Source organism: Acipenser ruthenus, chromosome 37 (genome assembly GCF_902713425.1).
Source record: "Acipenser ruthenus chromosome 37, fAciRut3.2 maternal haplotype, whole genome shotgun sequence".
Taxonomy (NCBI): domain Eukaryota; kingdom Metazoa; phylum Chordata; class Actinopteri; order Acipenseriformes; family Acipenseridae; genus Acipenser; species Acipenser ruthenus.
In genome coordinates this window covers 2,124,591-2,146,794 of record NC_081225.1, presented here as the reverse complement: position 1 = coordinate 2,146,794, position 22,204 = coordinate 2,124,591, and the positions used below count along the sequence as shown (strand labels likewise).

Here is a 22,204-nt window from a genome sequence, read left to right as displayed (position 1 = left end):
GCTTTACAATGCTTCCCTATGCTTTACCACACCTCTCTGTGCTTTACAATGCTTCCCTATGCTTTACCAGACCTCTCTGTGCTTTACAATGCTTCCCTATGCTTTACCACACCTCTCTGTGCTTTACAATGCTTCCCTATGCTTTACCACACCTCTCTGTGCTTTACAATGCTTCCCTATGCTTTACCTTGCTTCCACTCTGCTTTACAATGCTTCCACTGTGCTTTATTACACTTTGCTGTGCTTTTACAGTGTGGAAAACTTTTATAAGGGAATCTATTGAAGGCCCATTTACCGTACAAAGATTAATTGAATTAAATAAAGTTTGAAGCTTTTTAAACTCTTTCTAGACTGTGCTTTCCAAGATATCAACACTCTGTGTTAGCTGATCATTAATTTGCGTTTGGTACAAGGAACAGGGTGTAGTTCAAAATAGTTGCTTTTCTCCATACAAAAATACTTTACAGGGTCTATCAAAATGCACTAGAAAATAATTCTGTAAAAAAATCTGCGCCTTATGAAAAGGGACCTGTAGTATAAATAAGAAAGTTTGCAAAAAAAGTTTCTTGAATCAGCCCTGTAGCAGTCATTTCTGAGACGGTCTGGGGCAGCTATGCTGTCACTCAGGGGGTTATTAAAGCTGGTCTCTCCCTACCTTGTAGACCTTGCCGAAGGCTCCATCTCCCAGTTCTCCCAGTGTGTCCCAGTCTGTTTCAGGATCGATGTCCCGCTTCAGGTTCTCATAGTGCTTCACTTTCTTCTTCTCTCCACCAAACCGAAAAAGCCTCATAAAGATAGAAGCCATGACTGCCTATTCCCTGCCCTCCTCTTTCACCCTGCAGAATCCCACCCCTGCCACCAGTAATCCAGCAGGAAGTCACTACAACGGAAATGCTGTATTGTGGACACAGTAACTAATCCAGTACTGAATCTGCAGGTGTTCCGACTGAGCCAGAGGAACAAGGAGAATAAAGGCTGAGATTGAAAAACAACAACATCGGCAAAGGCTGCTGCAGATCGCTTGTGCTGGCGGTGGAGTTGCTGAAGGCTCCTTTCATCGTTTCCAAAAAAGAAAGACAAAGCAAGTAGAAATGCAGAGATGAATGTTTTTTTGCAGGATGGCACAATGAAAGCCCCGGTTATCGCTGTAAAAAAATATACATGTTTGTTAAAAAAGTCACGTCACACAAACTGTACAACAAAACCCGCAAAAAACCGGAAATATTGAAATAGTTAAAAAAAATTAAGTTCTTTCTTTCTTTCTTTCTTTCTTTCTTTTTCTTTCTTTCTTTCCTTTGCTTTCACCTCTAAATCTAACACTTAAAATAAACAACTCTCTGCCCGACCCAGGCTCCTAACTCAGACAATCAGCCATCTCTGAGTCGTTAGTTATCTCTGCCCTGCATTTGTGCTGCTTGCCCTAGTTGTCAAGCTACCTGTCTGCCCACGTGCCTTTTGGCAGCATCTGCTGCTAGTCTGGCAGGAAATGGAACCAGCTTTCAAAACCTCCCTGAACTTAGGGGCCGGGGCTAAACGTCAAAACTGTGCGGTTTAAAAAACAAAATGCAAAAGAAAGGCAAGCTATCGTTTTTGAGCGCTTGGCTGCTGTACTGTTCCTTTTAAAGTCGAGCTTTGGGGGCTAGGTGTCACAGACAGACAGACAGATATAAAGCAGTGATAATTCACTACCCTCTCGTGTCCAGAGACTTGGGTTCAAATCTAGCTACTTAGATCAAGAATGAAATGAGTTTGAGTCTCAATCAATCCTTTGGTGCAGATTATAGTCAGCTTGCTTAAACTTGTGTTGGTCCACCTTAATTTATTGTGGTTACATGGCTATTGTAATCTTCATAACTACTGTATAACAAATACAGAAAGCTTGAGTTAATGCCATGAAATTCTATAGGAATTTGCAGACATTATTTTAGCATTGTTACTGTCAATAAATGTGCTCCGTCAAAAATTGTTTTTATTTTTAACCTGTTACTGCTGTAAGTAAGTAGTAGAAAGGGTGTGGCTATTTAGATCACAGAGTGACTGAAGTCATATTAAAATAAACTAATTAGCATCTCAGTACGGGGGGGGGGGGGGGGGGGGTGTATTATTATGCGTACATATGAAGCAGAATTTAAAAGTATGACATTTGCAGTTTGCAGACAGGAACAAAAATGATGTGTGTTACATGTTTTTTTTGTTTTGTTTTGTTTATTCAAAATAAAAACAGATCTGTTTTGAGCATCAAAAGTCTGCGTCTGAGTCTGGACTCACAGGTGTGATACAGTTTCTTATCAGCAGATGGCAGTGTTTCCCACAGAAAGAGAATAGAGAAATACCAACAAACCGCTCTGTGTACAAATGAATGTGGCAACTTTCCAGCACCCGACCCCCCCCTGGAAATTCCACTTTGACGTGAGGAGATTGTAGGCACGCATTTGGTAGGGAAAGCGAAAGAAAGGAATGCAACCCTGCAGGAAGGCTAGCAGTCGACGGACCGATCGCTCTGTAAATAAATAATAATATTTAATTTGTAAAGTGAATGATTGCCAGTTGAGGTTGCAACGTGAGCGTGTTGCGTTGGTGTAACAATCTAGCAACGTGCACAGGGCACAGCTGACTGGATTTAGAATAATTTGCAATCAATTCAACTCTTAACCTGTAGGGCATTATATAAGCACTGACACTCATTTAATAAGCACTGACGCTAATCTAGTGTGCCAGCACTCAGAGCCAGCTCACCAAAGGTCCTTATCACCAACAGGCTGGTAGTCAACACTGTGGTAGTCCACACAGGGACAGGCCAACGTGGACTGGCTACAAAAATGTTCTATTCAAGCATCGAACTGATGGCTCCAACTCCAGACCAGGTTTGCATACATTTCTTTCTTTTTTCTTTTCACTATTATTTAATGCTCTCGCTCCTCCTGTACCTGTCTGTTTTCGCCTCTCTCTCGGCACCACCCTCTTCTGTACCCATTCCTGCTTCCTTTCCTCTATTGCTCCCTATAATGACTATCTTCATATCCCCGTAATCCTCTCCTCTCGTTCCTGTCTCCTCCCTGCCAACGCGAATCTCGCTCCTCTAACCTCATCTCCCTGCCCCTCCCTCTTTCCTCTGCTCCCCACCCCACCCCCCCCACCCCACACCCGGCTGTGTGCTCTCTGGCGCCCTCTGGAATTGTCACTCGGCTTCCAACAAAGCCGACTTCGTCTCTGCCTTCGACTCCCACCTCTCTCTTGACCTCCTAGCTCTCACTGAAACCTGGATCTCCCCTGATAACACTACCACTCCGGACGCCCTTTCCTCTCTCTATGTCCTCTCCCGCTCTCCTTGCCCTTCTGGACAAGGTGGGGGAACAGGATTTCTGCTTTCTCCCTTCCTGCTCTTTTCTGTCCCCCCCTCCTCTCTCTCTCTGTTAGCACCTTTGAGTTTCACGCTGTTGAAATCACGTCCCCATGTCGCCTCCTCCTCATTGTTCTCTACTGTCCTGGACCCCTTACTCACTTTCTTGATGAGCTTGACTTCCTCCTCTCCTCCCTCCACCCCTGTTGTTCTATCAGGTGACTTCAACATCCACCTCTCCAACCCTAACCACTCTGCTGGATTTCTTCCCCTTCTTCACTCCTTCGCCTTCTGTCTCTCCTCATCCCCCCCTCCCCACTCACTCAGCGGGCCGTCAACTGGACCTCGTCTTCACCAGGGACTGCTTTCCCCCCCCGCCCTCTCAATCACTCCTCTCGATATCTATGATCACTACTTTATCTCCTTCTCTCTGTTGCTCCCATCCCTTCCTGCTCCGCCAACCCCCTCTGTCACCTTCCATCGAAACCTCTGTTCCCTCTCCACCTCTCTCTTCTCCTCTGCTGCTCTCTCACATGTCCCTCTGTTGACTCCTTTTCCCAACTCTGTAGACTTGGCTACCTCCACCCTTTTCTCATCCCTCACCTCCTGCCTCGACTCCCTTTGCCCTCTCACCCCTCGACCTGCCCGCCTCTCCCCGCCCCAGCCCTGGCTCTCCTCTGTGCTCCAATACCGAACTGTGCTCTGCTGAAAAGAAATGGAAGGAAACCAATCTTCCTGCTTGGATCTCTATCGCTTGCTCTTTGCTTCCTTCTCTACTGCACTCACCAAATGCTCCTACTTCCACTCTATCATTCAGTCTTCCTCGTAACATTTTCTCTATCTCCTGCCTGGTACTGTCCCGCCTTGACTACTGCAACTCCCTCCTGCCCAGCCTCCCTGCCTCTGCTATCTGTCCACTCCAGCTCATCCAAAACTCTGCTTCTTACCTTGTCTTTTCCCTTCCTCGTTTCACCAACACTACACCGCTGCTCCGCTCTCTGCACTTGCTCCCTATCGCTGCTCGCATCCAATTCAAAACTCTTGTACGCGCCTATCGCTGTCTTGACCTTTCTGCTCCCTCCTATCTCCAGACTATCATTTCTCCCTACACCCCCTCTCGCCCCCTCCACTCCCCTGCCTCCAGAGCCCGCTCCTTCTCCACCCTTGCCCCTCAGTGGTGGAACGACCTACCCACGGATATCAGGACTGCTCTGTCCCTGACCACCTTCCAGCACCTCCTCAAGACACACCTGTTCAGACAGCATCTGTAAACCTCACAACTCTCGACTATACTGGACTACATGGCACCCAATTGTACCTGTACTTTATCAGCTTGTACTGACCTAGTCCGTACCTTGCTGCATTCAGCCACTGCTCCTAACTACAACTACTTACTGTATCTTGTATTTGATTTTACTCTTATAGGTAACCATACTCATGTTTTCTGTAATTGCTCTTATCTGAAATCATCCACAAATCATACTTACTACGTGTTCTTACTGGTCTTTACTCATATAAGCAACTGTAACAATTGTAAGTCGCCCTGGATAAGGGCGTCTGCTAAGAAATAAATAATAATAAATAATAATAAGCAAATATTTATTATAAGTTTTAACTGCTCTTTCTTATAATTTACTGTTTTCTTTATTTTGCTCTTACTTGAATTTGATCTTATCGTACTTTCATAACTGTTCTTATCTGTATTATGATATTCTGTAATGCGATATTTCATAATGTGATAACTTGTAATGTGATATTTTGTAATGTGATATTTTGTAATGTGATACTTTGTACTGTGATATTTTGTAACAATTGTAAGTCGCCGTGGATAAGGGTGCCTGCTAATAAATAAATAAATAAATAAATAAATAAATAATAATAATGCAATACCCATGTATAAGTTTACCATGGTATACTATGGTGCTTGCTATGGTATACTATGGTACTTGCTATGGTATACTATGGTACTTGCTATGGTATACTATGGTACTTGCTATGGTACTTGCTATGGTATACTATGGTACTTGCTATGGTATACTATGGTACTTGCTATGGTATACTATGGTACTTGCTATGGTATACTATGGTGCTTGCTATGGTACTTGCTATGGTACTTGCTATGGTACTTGCTGTGGTATACTATGGTACTTGCTGTGGTATACTATGGTACTTGCTGTGGTATACTATGGTACTTGCTGTGGTATACTATGGTACTTGCTATGGTATACTATGGTACTTGCTATGGTATACTATGGTACTTGCTATGGTATACTATGGTACTTGCTATGGTACTTGCTATGGTATACTATGGTACTTGCTATGGTATACTATGGTACTTGCTATGGTACTTGCTATGGTATACTATGGTACTTGCTATGGTATACTATGGTACTTGCTATGGTATACTATGGTACTTGCTATGGTACTTGCTATGGTATACTATGGTACTTGCTATGGTATACTATGGTACTTGCTATGGTATACTATGGTACTTGCTATGGTATACTATGGTACTTGAGCCGGTTATCGTGATCTCAGCGATAAGTTCCTGACACAGAGGACATCCGATCCGGTCCCACGCGTTTTCCGCACAAGGGACACACATGCAGGCGTGACCACACGCGAGAACGGTGCCCACGGGACTGGAGAGGCAAACCACGCAGTCTTCAGCGCCCCCTGCAGGACAAACAGAAACAGTACCGCTATTAGAATCAATATTGAATCATAGTGCGGTGTAAAGCAGCGTAAAAACAAGGAACAGTAAGGAACTAACTTTAAAAGAAATCAGTTGTTCAATATTGATGCCTAAATATTACCCCAAAAGATTCACTTGGCACAATACCTGTTAAAGTCCACCTGTTTATTGTTCTTATATATCATTAAATTAACAAGTGTCCATGTAATCTGTATATTTTATAGCAGAAGGCAAGCTTCAAGGTTGTAATTATGGCCGATAATAAACACAGCAGTGCATTTGGAAGCTATTCACACCCCTGCTGTGTATACAGAACAGTGATCTTGTTATTGGCACAGCCAGGGTGCAAATAGCACTGAACTGCTCTCTATTTCCACACTCTGCAGTGATGTTAATAGACTGGGCTTTGTGTTACCATCTCTGAACCCCGCTCTGCAAAACTGCAGAAATCGATCAATGCAGCGATGCGATCAATGCAGACAGACAGGGGCACTACAATGGACATGCAGACAGACAGGGGCACTACAATGGACATGCAGACAGACAGTGGCACTACAATGGACATGCAGGCAGACAGTGGCACTACAATGGACATGCAGACAGACAGGGGCACTACAATGGACATGCAGACAGACAGGGGCACACTGCAATGGACATGCAGGCAGACAGGGGCACTACTGGGTAATTTGTTGAATTTTCCTGTATCATTGTAGCTCATAGCAGAGCTATGCTGTCTTACAGTGCTATTATAAAATGCTATGAAATGCCATCCTATAACTAGCTTTGATATAGCACTACTATGAAGCACTACTGTACTACTGTACTACTGGAATGTGCTACAGTACTTTCTTTGAAGGAATGCATTGTGTGTTACACATTTTTACCAACAGGAAATAATAAAAAATAAAGCAATCAGTAAAACAAACAGCTCCATAAACTAGGGCCTGACAGGTGTTTGGGTTCGTTTTTAGTCGGCTTTATCAGGCACGCCATAAAAATACACAAACTGTATTCTGGTAAATTGGATAAGGGTAATCATTTATGTTGTTTATGTTTATATTATTTTGTAACACATGATTTATGGGAAGGCTTTCCCTGTTTTAGTTTCGCTCTTAGAATGTTATGCAGTTGCTGAGATTAGTGTTCTCGAGTCATGACGAAATTGAGAGGGCGCCAAGTTATCAGCGAGAACTGCCGGAGACTCTCTAGACAGCACAGATAGTTTTCACGTGTTGTCAGGGTATTGGCACAGCAGAATTAAATCAGCCAAAAGCACCATTTCACTTTTTATTAGTAGTTCCGAACACGCTTAGGTTAAATGTAGAAAAAAAGTCAATACCTGTCATACAGTAAGAGAAATAAGTCGCCAAAGTAAGGTTAAAATGTCCTTCTCCTTTTATCCACGCATATGCATAGTATATTTATATATACACAAATGTTACAAATATTAAAAGGAATACTAGCATGCGTGGAATTTGAAACTATCACCTTCAGTTTGCAAACGTGTTGTGTTATACTGTTAGTGTTACACGATTAATTGACAAAACACATTGGAAATGTGAAAAAAAAACTCCAAGTCATCAAAAGAGCCCAGCCATTTAAAGTGGAGATCTCAAAAACACAAGCCAAGTTACAAGAAACCATTGGAGCAACCTTGGCCACCACAAAGCAATTAGACACAGCTGTAAACGTAGTGGGGGTCAAGGTTGCTCAATGGTTTCTTCTAACTGAGCTTGTGTTTTTGATACAAGTCAGAAGAAACAATTAGTGTTTTAAAAAACACTAGCAGTGTTTTGTAAAACTAGCCCCTGTATTCTCCGTTTTTTCTGTCGCTGTTATTATGTGTACATATGAAGCAGAATTTAAAAGTGTGACATTTGCAAATGGTAGACAGGAACCAAATAAAACCAAATCTGTTGTGAGAATCAACAGTCTGCATCTGAGTTTGGACTCACAAGTTTTTATCTGATTACAGTTTCGCACCAGCAGATGGCAGTGTTTCCCACAGAAAAAGAAAATAGAAATACCAACAAACCGGTGTCCCAGGAAATAAGTTGATCTGGAAATAAGTTGATCTGGAAATAAGTTGATCAAGCTCTAGAATTTAAAGGGGAGGTTCCATTGTTTCTAATGTAAACGAGCCTAGGCCAGGAAATAAGTTGATCGAGACAAGGAAATATGTTGATCGGATATACTAATGAACGATAAATAATTTAAAATTAATGTTGTAAGTATAATTTATATCAATTAGTAGATCGGATTTATTCGGCAGTATGCTGCTAGATAAGATGATGTGAATATCGCTTTAGATCCGATATTAGCCTAACAAAAATACATAATTTAAAATGACTTTTGTACGTATAATTTACATCAACGTGTAGATCGGATATATTCGACAGTATTACGCTAAATAACGGAATGTGAATATCGCTGTAATATATATTAGCAGCAAATAAATCATTTCAAATGAATTGTATGATTGTACATTTCTGATTGTGTATTTCTGTTTGTGTAACAGACGTTATCTGGCTAAATGTGTTGCGTATTGACGTTATTTTGCGTTTCTGGAGGTGTTTTTGTTTTGGGAAGCACTACAGTATGGACAGCAGGTATGCAAGTGATTTTCCAAAAGTTAAAGCATGAGTTTCAATCATGGAAAAAATTAAGCTCCATGCTGCGATTACTAACTAGGCCACGGTGCACATCAGTCACACGATGTACTTGAAAAACGTTGCTTATACAGTATTATTATTTTATATTTGTTCTTTCATTTATCTTTTCATACAGTACTTTATATAATTATGACAGAAAACGAACAGGAGACTGGTTATCATAGTGCATGTATTTCAATTACAAGTGTGGGAAGAAACAATACATTCATTAATTAAAAACTAAAGAGTTAACGTCTTTGCTAAACCGTGGTAAATACCTGTAGTTCAATACCAACCAAGATTTTGTGTTGTGAGAGAGATCATACAGTATATGTAGGCTACTCTATATCAGCATCATTTTAAAATGGTAAATCCTTGTAGTGCAACAACCAATAAGACATATAACGAGAAAGAGATACAGTATATTGAATTAAAGTGAATTATCACGATTTAAAATCATGTATACACATATATACAGTATCTCTCTTCTTCATTATATATGTCTTTTTTATATATCTCTATTCCTCATTATAAATTCCTGTAGTGGAACAACCATGTAAGACATGACGAGCAATCATATCTACCATGGCATACGTTTTTCATTTCTGTATTTGTCCTATCAAGAGGATTTGACAGGGTCTTTTTTTTACATAGTACAAATCTTATCCCTTAGTAATACTATATATTACTGCAAGGAATACATTTGTCATTTTTATGAAGAATATGGCATTTATGTTAATGTATTGGTGTGCAAACAACATGAGAGATTTTTTTTAAATTCCCAACCTGAGTACACGACACAATTCCTTTTCGTCTGAGTATTTGTGGTTCATTTTCTTCACCCTATCCCAATTTAAAAACCACAACCCTAAACCTAGAACCTTTTTTTAAATAAACATAAGACATGCAGACAAATCAAGGTCCTGTATATGCTATTCATTTTTTTTAACTGGCAGTGGTTTTTGCCACGTCTAAACTGTATTAAAGTTACAGCTATACTCATATTAAAATGTAAAAATACGACCTTGGCATGCTAATATGATGGCTGCAGCATGTCATCAGATTATATTACTGAAACATTTTCATTTTGATTAAAGATTGACAACATTTTGACTTGTAAAATCATTTAATATATAAATAAATCTCTGCCATCACACATAAACTACATGTGATTGACAACGATGTTATAGAAACATAAAAAGACAGGGATTTAAAACATTTGATTGTTATTTGTTTATTTAGCAGACGCCTTTATCCAAGGCGACTTACAGGGACTAGGGTGTGTGAACTATGCATCAGCTGCAGAGTCACTTACAACTACGTCTCACCCGAAAGACGGAGCACAAGGAGGTGAAGTGACTTGCTCAGGGTCACACAATGAGTCAATGGCTAGGTGGAATTTGAACCGGGGACCTCCTGGATACAAGCCTGTTTCTTTAACCACTAGACCACACAGCCTCCTAATTTTACCGTATAAAGAGACGTCGATCACACATTTTAAAGTTCATACGAAAAGACAGTGGCACGAACACGCACCAACACACACAGTCTAGTAAATAAAACGGCCAGATAAAAATAAAAAGCCATGCAGTGAACCTCCCCTTTAATCAAACTGTAGCCCCGCCTTACTTTTGTCAACTTATTTCCAGGTCAACTTTTTTCCTACAACACCGGTATGTGTATAAATGAATGAGGCAACATTCCAGCACCCAAATTTATTTTTAGAGAACCCCAAAAAAACTGGAAGTTCCACTTGTGATATGCAGAGACTCTAGGCACACGTTTGGGAGGGAATGAAAGGAATGCAATACTGTAAGTTTCAAATCTTGACATTGTGAATTTCCACTCCCTTTTATACAGGGTGATTCACAGACAGCAAAGCAACGTGGGGCAAAACAATTACAGAACATGCCTGTTTCACGTCAAGATTACAAATAGACAGGGCTGATCAACACATGGATTTCTTCATCTTCTTGTGTGAAAGACAGCCATGGGGAAAATACTGTCATTGCAGCAGAGTCATGAAAAGTAGCCAGACAGGCCAAAGCCACACACAGCTGTGTGTCAGGTAGGGTTATACAGAAGCATGCCAGGGCAAAGGCAGACCTCAATTCAAACAAGTCCTGCATTGTCTGTGATTCACCGTGTGCTTGGCAATAGCAATGCTTGGTGTCAAATTATTTAATCCTTGTATGCATGGTGACCTCATATGGGGATGGATTCACCCGCACCCCGCAGTGGTGGAACGACCTTCCTACGGATGTCAGGACTGCCCAGTCCCTGACCACCTTCCGGCACCTCCTGAAGACTCACCTCTTCAGACAACACCTGTAAAATGTAACTCTTCCCTTCTGGATAATATAGCACTCCGCCTTTAATGCACTTTAACTTGCGCTTATCTGCTCCCTACTGTATTTAATCCTGCACTGAACCCAATCTGTAGTATTTTATATTTCACTTGCCCTCGTATCTAACCCTGATGTAACTATCAACACTGTTATCTGCTCTTGAGCTGCCCCAATATCAGATCGTTCTGTGTTTTGTATTTGCTCTTATTAGGACTGAAGTCATTGTATTTTGTATCTTGCTCTTAATTGTTCTGTAATTCTTGAAATGTATTTTTTGTATACAACTGTAAGTCGCCCTGGGTAAGGGCGTCTGCTAAGAAATAAATAAATGGATTTAAAAAAACTCTCCTCTTTCTTAATATATCTGGGGACAGATGAAAGACTAGCAAGCAAATGCATGATGACCTCATATGAGAATGCCATTCCCATCCTTAAAAAGCAATGGGGAAACAAATCAATACAAATGTGTCCAAAACTCCATTTTTCCTCCCAGCTATTTTTAATATTTCAAGCATGAAAGGGTTAAATGTAAGTTTTCAAGTAAAAATATATTAAGAAATTGACACTCCAGGGATAGACAACCCTTGCATGGATAAATCTAAGTGATGGCCACGCCATAACCATTATAAAGTATAGGTTTGACTGCGCCATAAGCAAACATTAATTCCGGTCTTTTTCAGCTGCATTGTAAAACTTTGATCTTCATTAAATAATTAAGGAGCTGATTGGAACAAAGTCCTGCATTGGAATGGTCTGGGAGGGAGAAGGTTATCCTATGCAATGCACTTCCAATGCTCTCCTCTGCTATTGGAATAGGTGTAGAGTGAAGAACTTCTTTATGGACAACACCGCAGCTGCAGGTGATAGGAGGTACTGTAACAGGATCTGAGATGCATTAACTACCTCAGTAAATGGATCCCATTCTTCAGTGCACTTGTTTGGGGTTGATAGTGAGGTAGCTGGTTAATGCACAGCCTCTTCTAGCTTATACACTGTATCAGTTTAGTGCTTACAGAAAAAGATGTGTTTTTAGAAAAATGAACAGTGTTTATTCACAATGTAATTGTCCTTCACACAACCTTATACAATACATGATAACAAGTAACAAAATATTCATAATTTACAATGTCATTTTTTAGAGTCAGACATGACTCAGTGGAGTACAGTAAAGTCTCAATAAGCTGGTGGTATCTAGAATTTCATACAAGCTGATATCTGGTCACTGTGACGTTCAATGGGGTGCGAATCAGTGTGTATCTCAAAGCACTCTATGCTTTATACTCTATATAGTTCAATAATGATAATAACTAAATACTACGGGACGCATTTTAAAAAGCACTTACACTCCAGTCTTTAATTAACTTTATGAAAAGAGAAAAAAAAATCAAATGTTTCAAAATGAGAAACCTTTTGAATACCGAAGAGAACTTGGGTTATTTGACTTGGTTCTGTTTTTGTTAAATAACCAGGCGTTACACCTCTTTAAAAAAAAAACACAGGACTTCATTAAAAAACTGAGGAAACGCTTTGAAAATATGTCTCCTGCTCTTAAAGTGGCATTATCTCATTACAACAGTGTACAGGTATCTGAGTCACTTCACTATCAGAGTCTGCTATTATGTTATACATTATAAAAATACATACTTGCGCAACACAATACAATACTAATTGCACGTACAATATTTACACAGTTCAGAGTATTTGTGCAATAACAGTGGAAATTCACTGCAGGAGTCGTGCACGGTGCATATCAATGCATTCACTTTGGTTACAGGTATTCAGTTCTCTTGCATTAATCACATCATGGCTCATGAGTGTCAGCGTGTATAGACTCACGGCTTGTCCCATCTTACCAGTCGCAGGACCTGCCAGAGGTAGATGTAAACAAACTGGAGAGTCAACATGTTTCAAGTGCAGTGCGTGGTAAGGGTTGGATGAGCATGAATCCCAGAGGAATCATGTTTGAGTTCACGATTGTGGGACACAGCTTTGAAATAACTTCTTAGAATGTCCTTCATTTTTTTAGTAATATCTTCAAATTCAAATGTCCTGGACAGAATGTGGAAGAATGGGCTTCTGGTACCATTGTAGATGCCTTTGTGCTACCATTGTACCTTAGACAGTACAGAACCACCGTCTGTGAGCCGGTCTCTCTGCCTGCCTGCATTGCCATTCAAATGATGGATTAGGGATATAGCAGCAGTTTATCCAGTATGAACATAAGAACATAAGAAAGTTTACAAACGAGAGGAGGCCATTCAGCCCATCTTGCTCGTTTGGTTGTTAGTAGCTTATTGATCCCAGAATCTCATCAAGCAGCTTCTTAAAGGATCCCAGGGTGTCAGTTTCAACAACATTACTGGGGAGTTGGTTCCAGACCCTCACAATTCTCTGTGTAAAAAAGTGCCTCCTATTTTCTGTTCTGAATACCCCTTTATCTAATCTCCATTTGTGACCCCTGGTCCTTGTTTCTTTTTTCAGGTCAAAAAAGTCCCCTGGGTCGACATTGTCAATACCTTTTAGGATTTTGAATGCTTGAATCAGATCACCCCTAGTCTTCTTTGTTCAAGACTGAATAGATTCAATTCTTTTAGCCTGTCTGCATACGACATGCCTTTTAAACCTGGGATAATCTTGGTTGCTCTTCTTTGCACTCTTTCAATGTTTCCAATGTTCAAGAAAGGTGAAGCCTTCCTGTGTGCACCACAATTTCAGCCATGCATTTTGATTTTGTATTTCCTTTGCAAGGTGCCGGCAGTATCCCAGAAAATACCACAGTTTTGGTCTTGTCTTTTAATTTCCTTCCTAGCTCTCTGAATTTGTTTTTCAGGGATCTTTCCAATATTGTTTGTACCGATGTGAATGACTACTACCGGGTCGTCTCCTGTTCATCTCTTGTTTGTTCTAGGAGCCTGTCCAAGTTCTCAGTGCTTCTTAATGCTTGTTTCTCACTCACTTCCAGTTCCAGTTGCGATCTCTCAGATTTGGAGCCGGTTATCGTGATCTCAGCGATTAGTTTCCGACACAAAGGACATGTTCCGATCCGGTCCCACACGTTTTCCGCACACGGGACACACATGCAGGCGTGACCACAAGCGAGAACGGTGCTCACGGGACTGGAGAGGCAAACCACGCAGTCTTCAGCGCCCCCTGCAGGACAAACAGAAACAGTGCCGCTATTAGAATCAATATTGAATTATAGTGCGGTGTAAAGCAGCGTAAAAACAAGGAACAGTAAGGAACTAACTTTAAAAGAAATCAGTTGTTCAATATTGATGCCTAAATATTACCCCAAAAGATTCATTTGGCACAATACCTGTTAAAGTCCACCTGTTTATTGTTCTTATATATCATTAAATTAACAAGAGTCCATTTAATCTATATATTTTATAGCAGAAGGCAAGCTTCAAGGTTGTAATTATGGCCGATAATAAACACAGCAGTGCATTTGGAAGCTATTCACACCCCTGCTGTGTATACAGAACAGTGATCTTGTTATTGGCACAGCCAGGGTGCAAATAGCACAGAACTGTTCTCTATTTCCACACTCTGCAGTGATGTTAATAGACTGGGCTTTGTGTTACCATCTCTGAACCCCGCTCTGCAAAACTGCAAAAAGCAATTCTTTATTTCTTGTTTTTTTTTCCAGCTGACCTGTTCGGGGTTCGGGGTTCACTGGGGTGTCTCGCCGGTCGAAGGGCGTGTTTCGAGGGCAGGAGGTTTGGGTGCCGAACGCACTCCTCTTCGTCGAGCCTGCAAAACCACAGAAAATAAATAATTAAACAAACAGTGCGTGCCATCCCGGGTGAGCTAGGTCCATCTTAAAACACCTAAGCATCCTTTAAACTTGTGGCCTGTGTATTTCTTTATTGTACAATAACTGTAAAAGCACGACGGTCTCTTTCCTTCCTCACCTAGTATCTGCAGCGCGCGTGTCTGTCCGTACACATCCATCAGCCCCCACAGTGTACTGTTCACATTGACCCCTCTGAGCAGCAGGTACGTCTCTCCACTGTTCACTCTGTACAGCAACTCCCCTTTCTTGTTCACCCAATACGCGATCCTGTCCCCCTGCCGGGCGCACTCCTCTGGGATCGCCCCCACCCAGAACCCAGGCCGGCCCTTCAGATTAGGGCAGGCGAAGGGGGGCAGAGAGTCGGGGTTCATGCAGGAGGGGCAGTGAGTGGTGAAGCCCAGCCGCAGAGCTCCTTGCCAGTGCCCCTCGCTCTCCTCCACTCGCAGGATCACGTGCTCCATCAGCGCCACCGGCCGGCTGGTGAACACGAGGCCGTCTCTGAAGGTGTCTCTCCGCTCCACCCGGTGGAGGCCCGGGTGCATTGTGATCTGGGAGCCGTGGGTTTGTGGGTGGAAGCTCAGGGGTCCCAGGCACTGACTGTGGCACGCGTGGGAGGAGGGTGTTTGGAGGTGTAGGTCATGGCCGGTCCCTTTACAATGATCTGCAATAAAATAAAAGAAAATCATTGAGGACATTATACATTTTTTTTTTCTTAAGGAAATTTGATATCAGTTTTTTTTATATGGATTTAAAAACATGTAAACATTGCATTATTTTTGAAAACAAGTCAATAAAAAAGCTAGTGACTGAAAATGAAACTGCAACCATAGATAAATAGCAGGTCAATATTGAATCTAGCTTAAGTGAAAATGAAAGGGTTTGGTTTGCTGTTTGTTATTAAAAAGATTTAAATATTTATTGCACAAATGTGAAGTCATTCAACTCCAGCTTCTCTCTCTGTAGCTCTAACCACCAGAGCTACACTGCTTTCCTCTCTGCCAGTCCATCCTCAGCTCTAATCACTAGAGCCACACTGCTTCCCTCCCTCCCAGTCTCTCCTCAGCTCTAACCACTAGAGCCACACTGCTTCCCTCTCTCCCAGTCTCTCCTCAGCTCTAACCACTACAGCCACACTGCTTCCCTCCCTCCCAGTCTCTCAGCTCTAACCACTAGTGCCACACTGCTTCCCTCCCTCCCAATCCCTGTGCTGATGTTGTGCCATGCCACGGCAATGGATTATCAAGAGTAAAGGATAGTGTGTTCATACCATTTGGATGCCATTGCATCTGGTGTCAAAGGACTTTGATTACAATACTCTCGGACTACACACTACAGGTACGCTAATATTATGCCAATTGGGGGTCTGTATACCCTGAAAGGATGACAACATATCAGAGCGATGCCAGTGCCTGTATTGCTATTAAAGATCACTTGTTAAAATGGTACAAACATGCAGTCACTAAGGTATTATTGTGAATGTTTTCTGGTATTTTCAAAAGGGGATTTTTTTGCATTTGCAATACAGGAATTGCACAGAGCAGACAATAGGACTAACGCTACAAGCAGTACAGACTTTGGGACACGTAGGGTTAAAAAGGTTATAAAAGTGGACTGAGTGCAGCTGACAGGCCAAGAGGAAACTGTTGCCTCGGCAACATGAGGACTAATCAGAAACCACAGGGAGAGTTCAGAAAAGCAACTGTGCATTGGGTCATGAAACTAATACACCCCTATCCTGTGTCATGATGCAGCTTGGATAACAAACACACTGAGAGAGAAGCCTTAACCCTTACAGCTAATGACTTTCAATTGCACTGCAATGGCAATGCAGACAGACAGGGGCACTACAATGGCAATGCAGTCAGACAGGGGCACTACAATGGCAATGCAGACAGACAGTGGCACTGCAATGGCAATGTAGACAGACAGGGGCACTGCAATGGCAATGCAGTCAGGCAGGGGCACTGCAATGGCAATTCCATTCTGTATTATCAGTTTTATCAGTCAGATACGAGTCCTTAGTCTCTGTCGCTGTACCTGCGCACTATACACAACACGGTTTGTTCACAGAATAGTTTTCTCCGCAGGGAGACAAGCTCAGTTTCCCATGGAAACATGCTTATGTACACAACAGTTAGTCTGTTTACATTCCACAAAGGAAGTGTTAGCTGCAGGTGCTACGTGACATCCCAAACAATCCACCCTCTTGTCATTACCTGCAGCAGTAGGTCAAAAATGAAATATTTAAACTGTCCCTTCCAAAAAAGTACTGTAGCATTACAATACTATAAAAACACTATGGTACTGTACTATAGTAACCTGAGCATACTACAGTACTGTGCCATAGCAGTACTATTGTACTGTGTATATATCATTTGTTTCATGTTGCTGTATCATTATAGCTTATAGTTGAGCCATGCTGTCTTACAGTGCTATTAGAAAACACTATGAAATGCCATCCTATAACTAGCTTTGATATAGCTCTACTATAGTACTACTGGAATGTGCTACAGTACTTTCTTTGAAGGAATGCATTGTGTGTTATACATTTTTACCAACAGGAAATAATAAAAATAAAGCAATCAGTAAAACAAACAGCTCCATAAACTAGGGCCTGACAGGTGTTTGGGTTCGTTTTTAGTCGGCTTTATCAGGCACGCCATAAAAATACACAAACTGTATTCTGGTAATTGGATAAGGATAATCATCTTTTATTTGTTTTGTAATATTTTGTGACAGGTGGTTTTCGCCTGTTTTAGTTTCATTGTTAGAATGTTATGCGCTTGTTGAGATTAGTTTTATAATAAACACTTTGATCCCTTGTTGTAAAGTTTTTATAGCAACTTCATAATAGAACTGAAGTACAAGATCCTGAGCTAGACCAGACCTTTACTATATGTCTCAAGTAAACACCTGGGGCTGGTTTCACGAAGCACTTCCACGTAGCAGTCTGCTAAATTCAATTCACTTCCATACACATCGTTATTTATTTTTTTAAAGAAAAAAAAAACATTTATCCTTTACTCATATAGAATTGCTGAGTGGATTTCTACAAAAGTTATTGTTCTGTCTTAAAATGTTTTTTGAAACAGGTAGAAATCAGATATCTCGTTCGCAGTGTTTTGTGAAACTGGTCCCCATGTCCTCGTTTTCTTTCTTTCCCTTATTTTCCTGTGCTTATCTTTAGACATTTTTAACTGGCCAAAAATCTGTGTTGATCTGGGCAAACAGCAATAAAGTTTGGAAAACTAAGGGGCTGAGATTAGGGTTAGATCATTTTACAGCACTGAGGAATCCACTGGGGTTGCATCAACCCCTTATTTTTAGGGGTGATCCTGCTGTCAGAGAATATATGTCCCCCCCCCCCCCCCACAAATATGTGTTCCCCTTATTCTTTTGTGACAAAGTAATCATTCTTTGCATATAAGTCTACATCCATGCACTTTCAAACCTTGATTTAAGACCACTTTTCCTAACCCCATATTGCACTACAAATACAAACAATTAATGCATAATTAAATGATGGATTTGTAAAGTATGTGTACTATGCACACTATGCACGGCATGACATTTGTATTTAGAACAAAATGCATGTGATTCATTATAATGCTGCCAACTCCTGACAAACGTGTCTAAAGACGTATCGACTTGAGTGGGGTGTGGTAGCCTGATTTAGTAAAACAACTGTGGAAGACGTATTAGAATACTGGAAGAACGCAGCAAGATTTTTCTTCTTGGTTACTCCAAAGAAGCCCAGAGCTGACACAGCCTTTGCAAAAAACCACCAATGAATAATTGGATATTGCACAGACAGGGGTCCTGATACGGTAACACACTGTCTGTCTGCATTGCCATTGAAGATCATTTGCGAAGGGTATAGTTAGCACGCTGCACTGTCTTTGTGCTGCCAATACCCCTCAGTATAATACAGAGCTTGTAGTGCTATATTCTGTCAGTCTGTATTGATTTAATGGAGCCATTGTGAAAGTAGATCAGTTAGCAGTGGCGATAAAAAATCTACAAGGAGGTAATAAACATGTTGATGACTTAAGGAGCACAATCTCTGAGTTATCAAGGTAGCAAAATTATAAGATACAGCATTTAAGCCAAAGAAGACAAAAGCAAAGAGATGTGGTGTGCAGTGGTATGCATAGGCAGGGATAGAAACTCACACTAGCCCTGCTGCTGCACCCAGCCCTGGGTTTCTGAACTCCCCTCAGTGAAGTCTATTATTATTATTATTATTATTATTATTATTATTATTAACATTGAAATGATCAGGAGCCAGGGGTTTGAGGATGGCTTGAAACTCACACAAACCCTGCTGCTGCCCCCAGCCCTGGGGGTTCAGAACTGCCCTCAATGATCAGAGGCAGGAGCTTGAACAATTGTTCCTCCCTCCACAGCTTCTATCAGTAAACCTATCAGATTCATGCTGTGTTGAGAAGTTCGATCACGTCAGAGCACATTTCACAGGTCATTTATTAACATACCAAGGGGAGCTCTGAAATCCAGGGCTGTGCACGGGGCTTGCTAACCTTGTCCACAGGGCTCTGTAGACTGTGCTGTTTGTGGTCTGCCTCATAAACGAGAATGCAGGTGGAACTGGGAGCAAATAGGAGGCCTAACCGCATTATAACTGATTCAGTGGTATAAGAGACTACCTTGTAATGAAAGCAACACTTTATATTAAGTGTCTAATTACAGTAGTAAAAACAGTAAATACAGTAGTTACTTAGTAAATACATGTGCACTTACACATAGTTACAATGTTATTATACATAGTTGTACTTAATGTGTATTTTTTTGCATGATATAACCCTAACCGTTTTCTGCTACTTGTGTACTTACATATATCATGCAAAAAGATTAACACATTCAGCACATTGTAACTGTGCATAATACCACTGTAATGATGTGTAAGACACATGTATTTACTAAGTAACTACTATATACACAGTAATGAGAGACAAGGTAAAGTGTTAGTCTAATGAAGCAGCGCTGCATTGCAAACTCAATACCAGACTACGCATCACACAGCCCACTTGAAACAGAATCCAATAGAAAATGACTTCCACTTACTGAACTCAAACAACCAAAGGATTTTTAACATGCATATTCAGATACAATTCTGTTCCTCTGGTATTCCTGTGATATTGCATTTGTTAAAAGACTTTCCCTTATTAAAGTTTGCCATGGTGTTTTTTGCATGGTAATTTTGCAGTTCTCCCCCTATGCTTTTCCCATGGTTATACAATGTATTTATAATTTATAATTTATTATTATTATTATTATTATTATTATTATTATTATTATTATTATTATTATTATTATTATTATTATTATTATTATTATTATTATTTAATAATAAATAAACATTTAACCATAATATTTACCATGGTATGCTTTAACATACCTCTTTGTGCTTTACAATGCTTGTCTATGCTTTACCATACCTCTCTGTGCTTTGCAATGCTTCCCTGTGCTTTACAATGCTTCCCTATGCTTTACCAGACCTCTCTGTGTTTTACAATGCTTCCCTATGCTTTACCAGACCTCTCTGTGCTTTACAATGCTTCCCTATGCTTTACCAGACCTCTCTGTGCTTTACAATGCTTCCCTATGCTTTACCAGACCTCTCTGTGCTTTACAATGCTTCCCTATGCTTTACCAGACCTCTCTGTGCTTTACAATGCTTCCCTATGCTTTACCATACCTCTCAGTGCTTTACAATGCTTCTCTATGCTTTACCATACCTCTCTGAGCTTTACAATGCTTCCCTATGCTTTACCATACCTCTCTGTGCTTTACAATGCTTCCCTATGCTTTACCAGACCTCTCTGTGCTTTACAATGCTTCCCTATGCTTTACCAGACCTCTCTGTGCTTTACAATGCTTCCCTATGCTTTACCAGACCTCTCTGTGCTTTACAATGCTTCCCTATGCTTTACCAGACCTCTCTGTGCTTTACAATGCTTGCCTATGCTTTACCATTCCTCTCTGTGCTTTACAATGCTTCCCTATGCTTTACCACACCTCTCTGTGTTTTACAATGCTTCTCTATGCTTTACCAGACCTCTCTGTGCTTTACAATGCTTCCCTATGCTTTACCAGACCTCTCTGTGCTTTACAATGCTTGCCTATGCTTTACCATTCCTCTCTGTGCTTTACAATGCTTCCCTATGCTTTACCACACCTCTCTGTGTTTTACAATGCTTCTCTATGCTTTACCAGACCTCTCTGTGCTTTATCACACGTTGCTATGCTTTTACTATGCTTTATTCCTTTGCCATTGTAACCCCTTTGTAAGGGCATTAACTGTAATATATTTAAATAGTCAGTATGCAGTGACAACATGCAATGATTAAACATTCATATCAGTGTCTTACCAAGTCTCGAGAGAGTGTTCCGATTCCCCATGGTTGATCCTGTTCTGGTAATCTCTTGAATTCTCACCCAGTCTGTGTCTCAGTGATGGGACTGGATATACAGTGAAGTAGTCTGGTGCTCTAGTGTATGTATACAGAATGTGTCAGCGTGTGTTTGCTGTGCACTTAAATACCTTCATCCTACGTGATTGGTTACAAGAAAATGGGCGGGCCGAATGGAAAAGTACCTCAAACTGACTGGGAAAGTACCTCTTTCGTTTCTGTCAGTGTGAGTGAGTGAGTGTGTGTGTGTGTGAGTGTGTGTGTGTGTGTGTGTGTGAGTGTGTGTGTGGGTGTGTGTGTCTTGTCTGGTCTGTGCCCTTGAAATATTAGACCCAGACACATTAACTGCAGATCAGCGTGTTTGTGCACTTTTATTAATAAACAAAACCAAACAAAACAAACACAGGAACAAAACAATGGTTAAACAAACACTACCCAAGCTATAGCCAGCGCGGTACCTGCTCTGTCTCTGTTCCTCTGACAAAGGATGTGGCTTCTCTTTTATAGCATGTGCCTGGGCTGATTTGATCACTAAGTATTCAATGAAGCACCAGCCACATTCTGCACCTGGATTTGGTATAAATGGGATTTCAGCACCCCATTTATACCAGTGGTTAAAGAAATGGGCTTGTAACCAGGAGGTCCCAGGTTCAAATCCCACCTCAGCCACTGACTCATTGTGTGACCGTGAGCAAGTCACTTAACCTCCTTGTGCTCCGTCTTTGGGGTAAGACGTAGTTGTAAGTGACTCTGCAGCTGATGCATAGTTCACACACCCTAGTCTCTGTAAGTCGCCTTGGATAAAGGCGTCTGCTAAATAAACAAATAATAATAATAATAATCCCTGCCAAAATTAAATGCAAACTATTTAAAACTACTAACACAAATAAAAATACAAAACATGTCCAGGGTCTCTGCCCTGTCACAGTGTGTACATGGTTGT

The 22,204-nt window shown here is 41.0% G+C and overlaps 2 protein-coding genes across 2 annotated transcripts in view; both read right to left on the bottom strand.

The window, feature by feature from the left end:
* Nucleotides 1-1,498, bottom strand: part of LOC117966134 (serine/threonine-protein kinase 10-like) — a 30,927-nt gene extending 29,429 nt beyond the window's left edge. Inside the window, exon 1 of the mRNA XM_059008682.1 lies at nucleotides 656-1,498. Coding sequence (XP_058864665.1) covers nucleotides 656-805 — 150 coding nt within the window. The 5' untranslated portion in view covers nucleotides 806-1,498. The remainder of the gene's footprint in view (nucleotides 1-655) is intronic.
* A 10,560-nt stretch (nucleotides 1,499-12,058) lies between these two features.
* LOC131706835 (E3 ubiquitin-protein ligase NEURL3-like) lies at nucleotides 12,059-21,350 on the bottom strand. The gene is made up of 4 exons (XM_059008675.1): nucleotides 21,220-21,350; nucleotides 14,949-15,491; nucleotides 14,689-14,787; nucleotides 12,059-14,184 (listed from the first exon to the last, which is right to left on the bottom strand). Exons 1-4 carry the CDS (start codon nucleotides 21,248-21,250, stop codon nucleotides 13,904-13,906), a joined length of 954 nt encoding a protein of 317 aa, XP_058864658.1. The 5' UTR covers nucleotides 21,251-21,350; the 3' UTR covers nucleotides 12,059-13,903.
* Nucleotides 21,351-22,204: the final 854 nt, after the last annotated feature.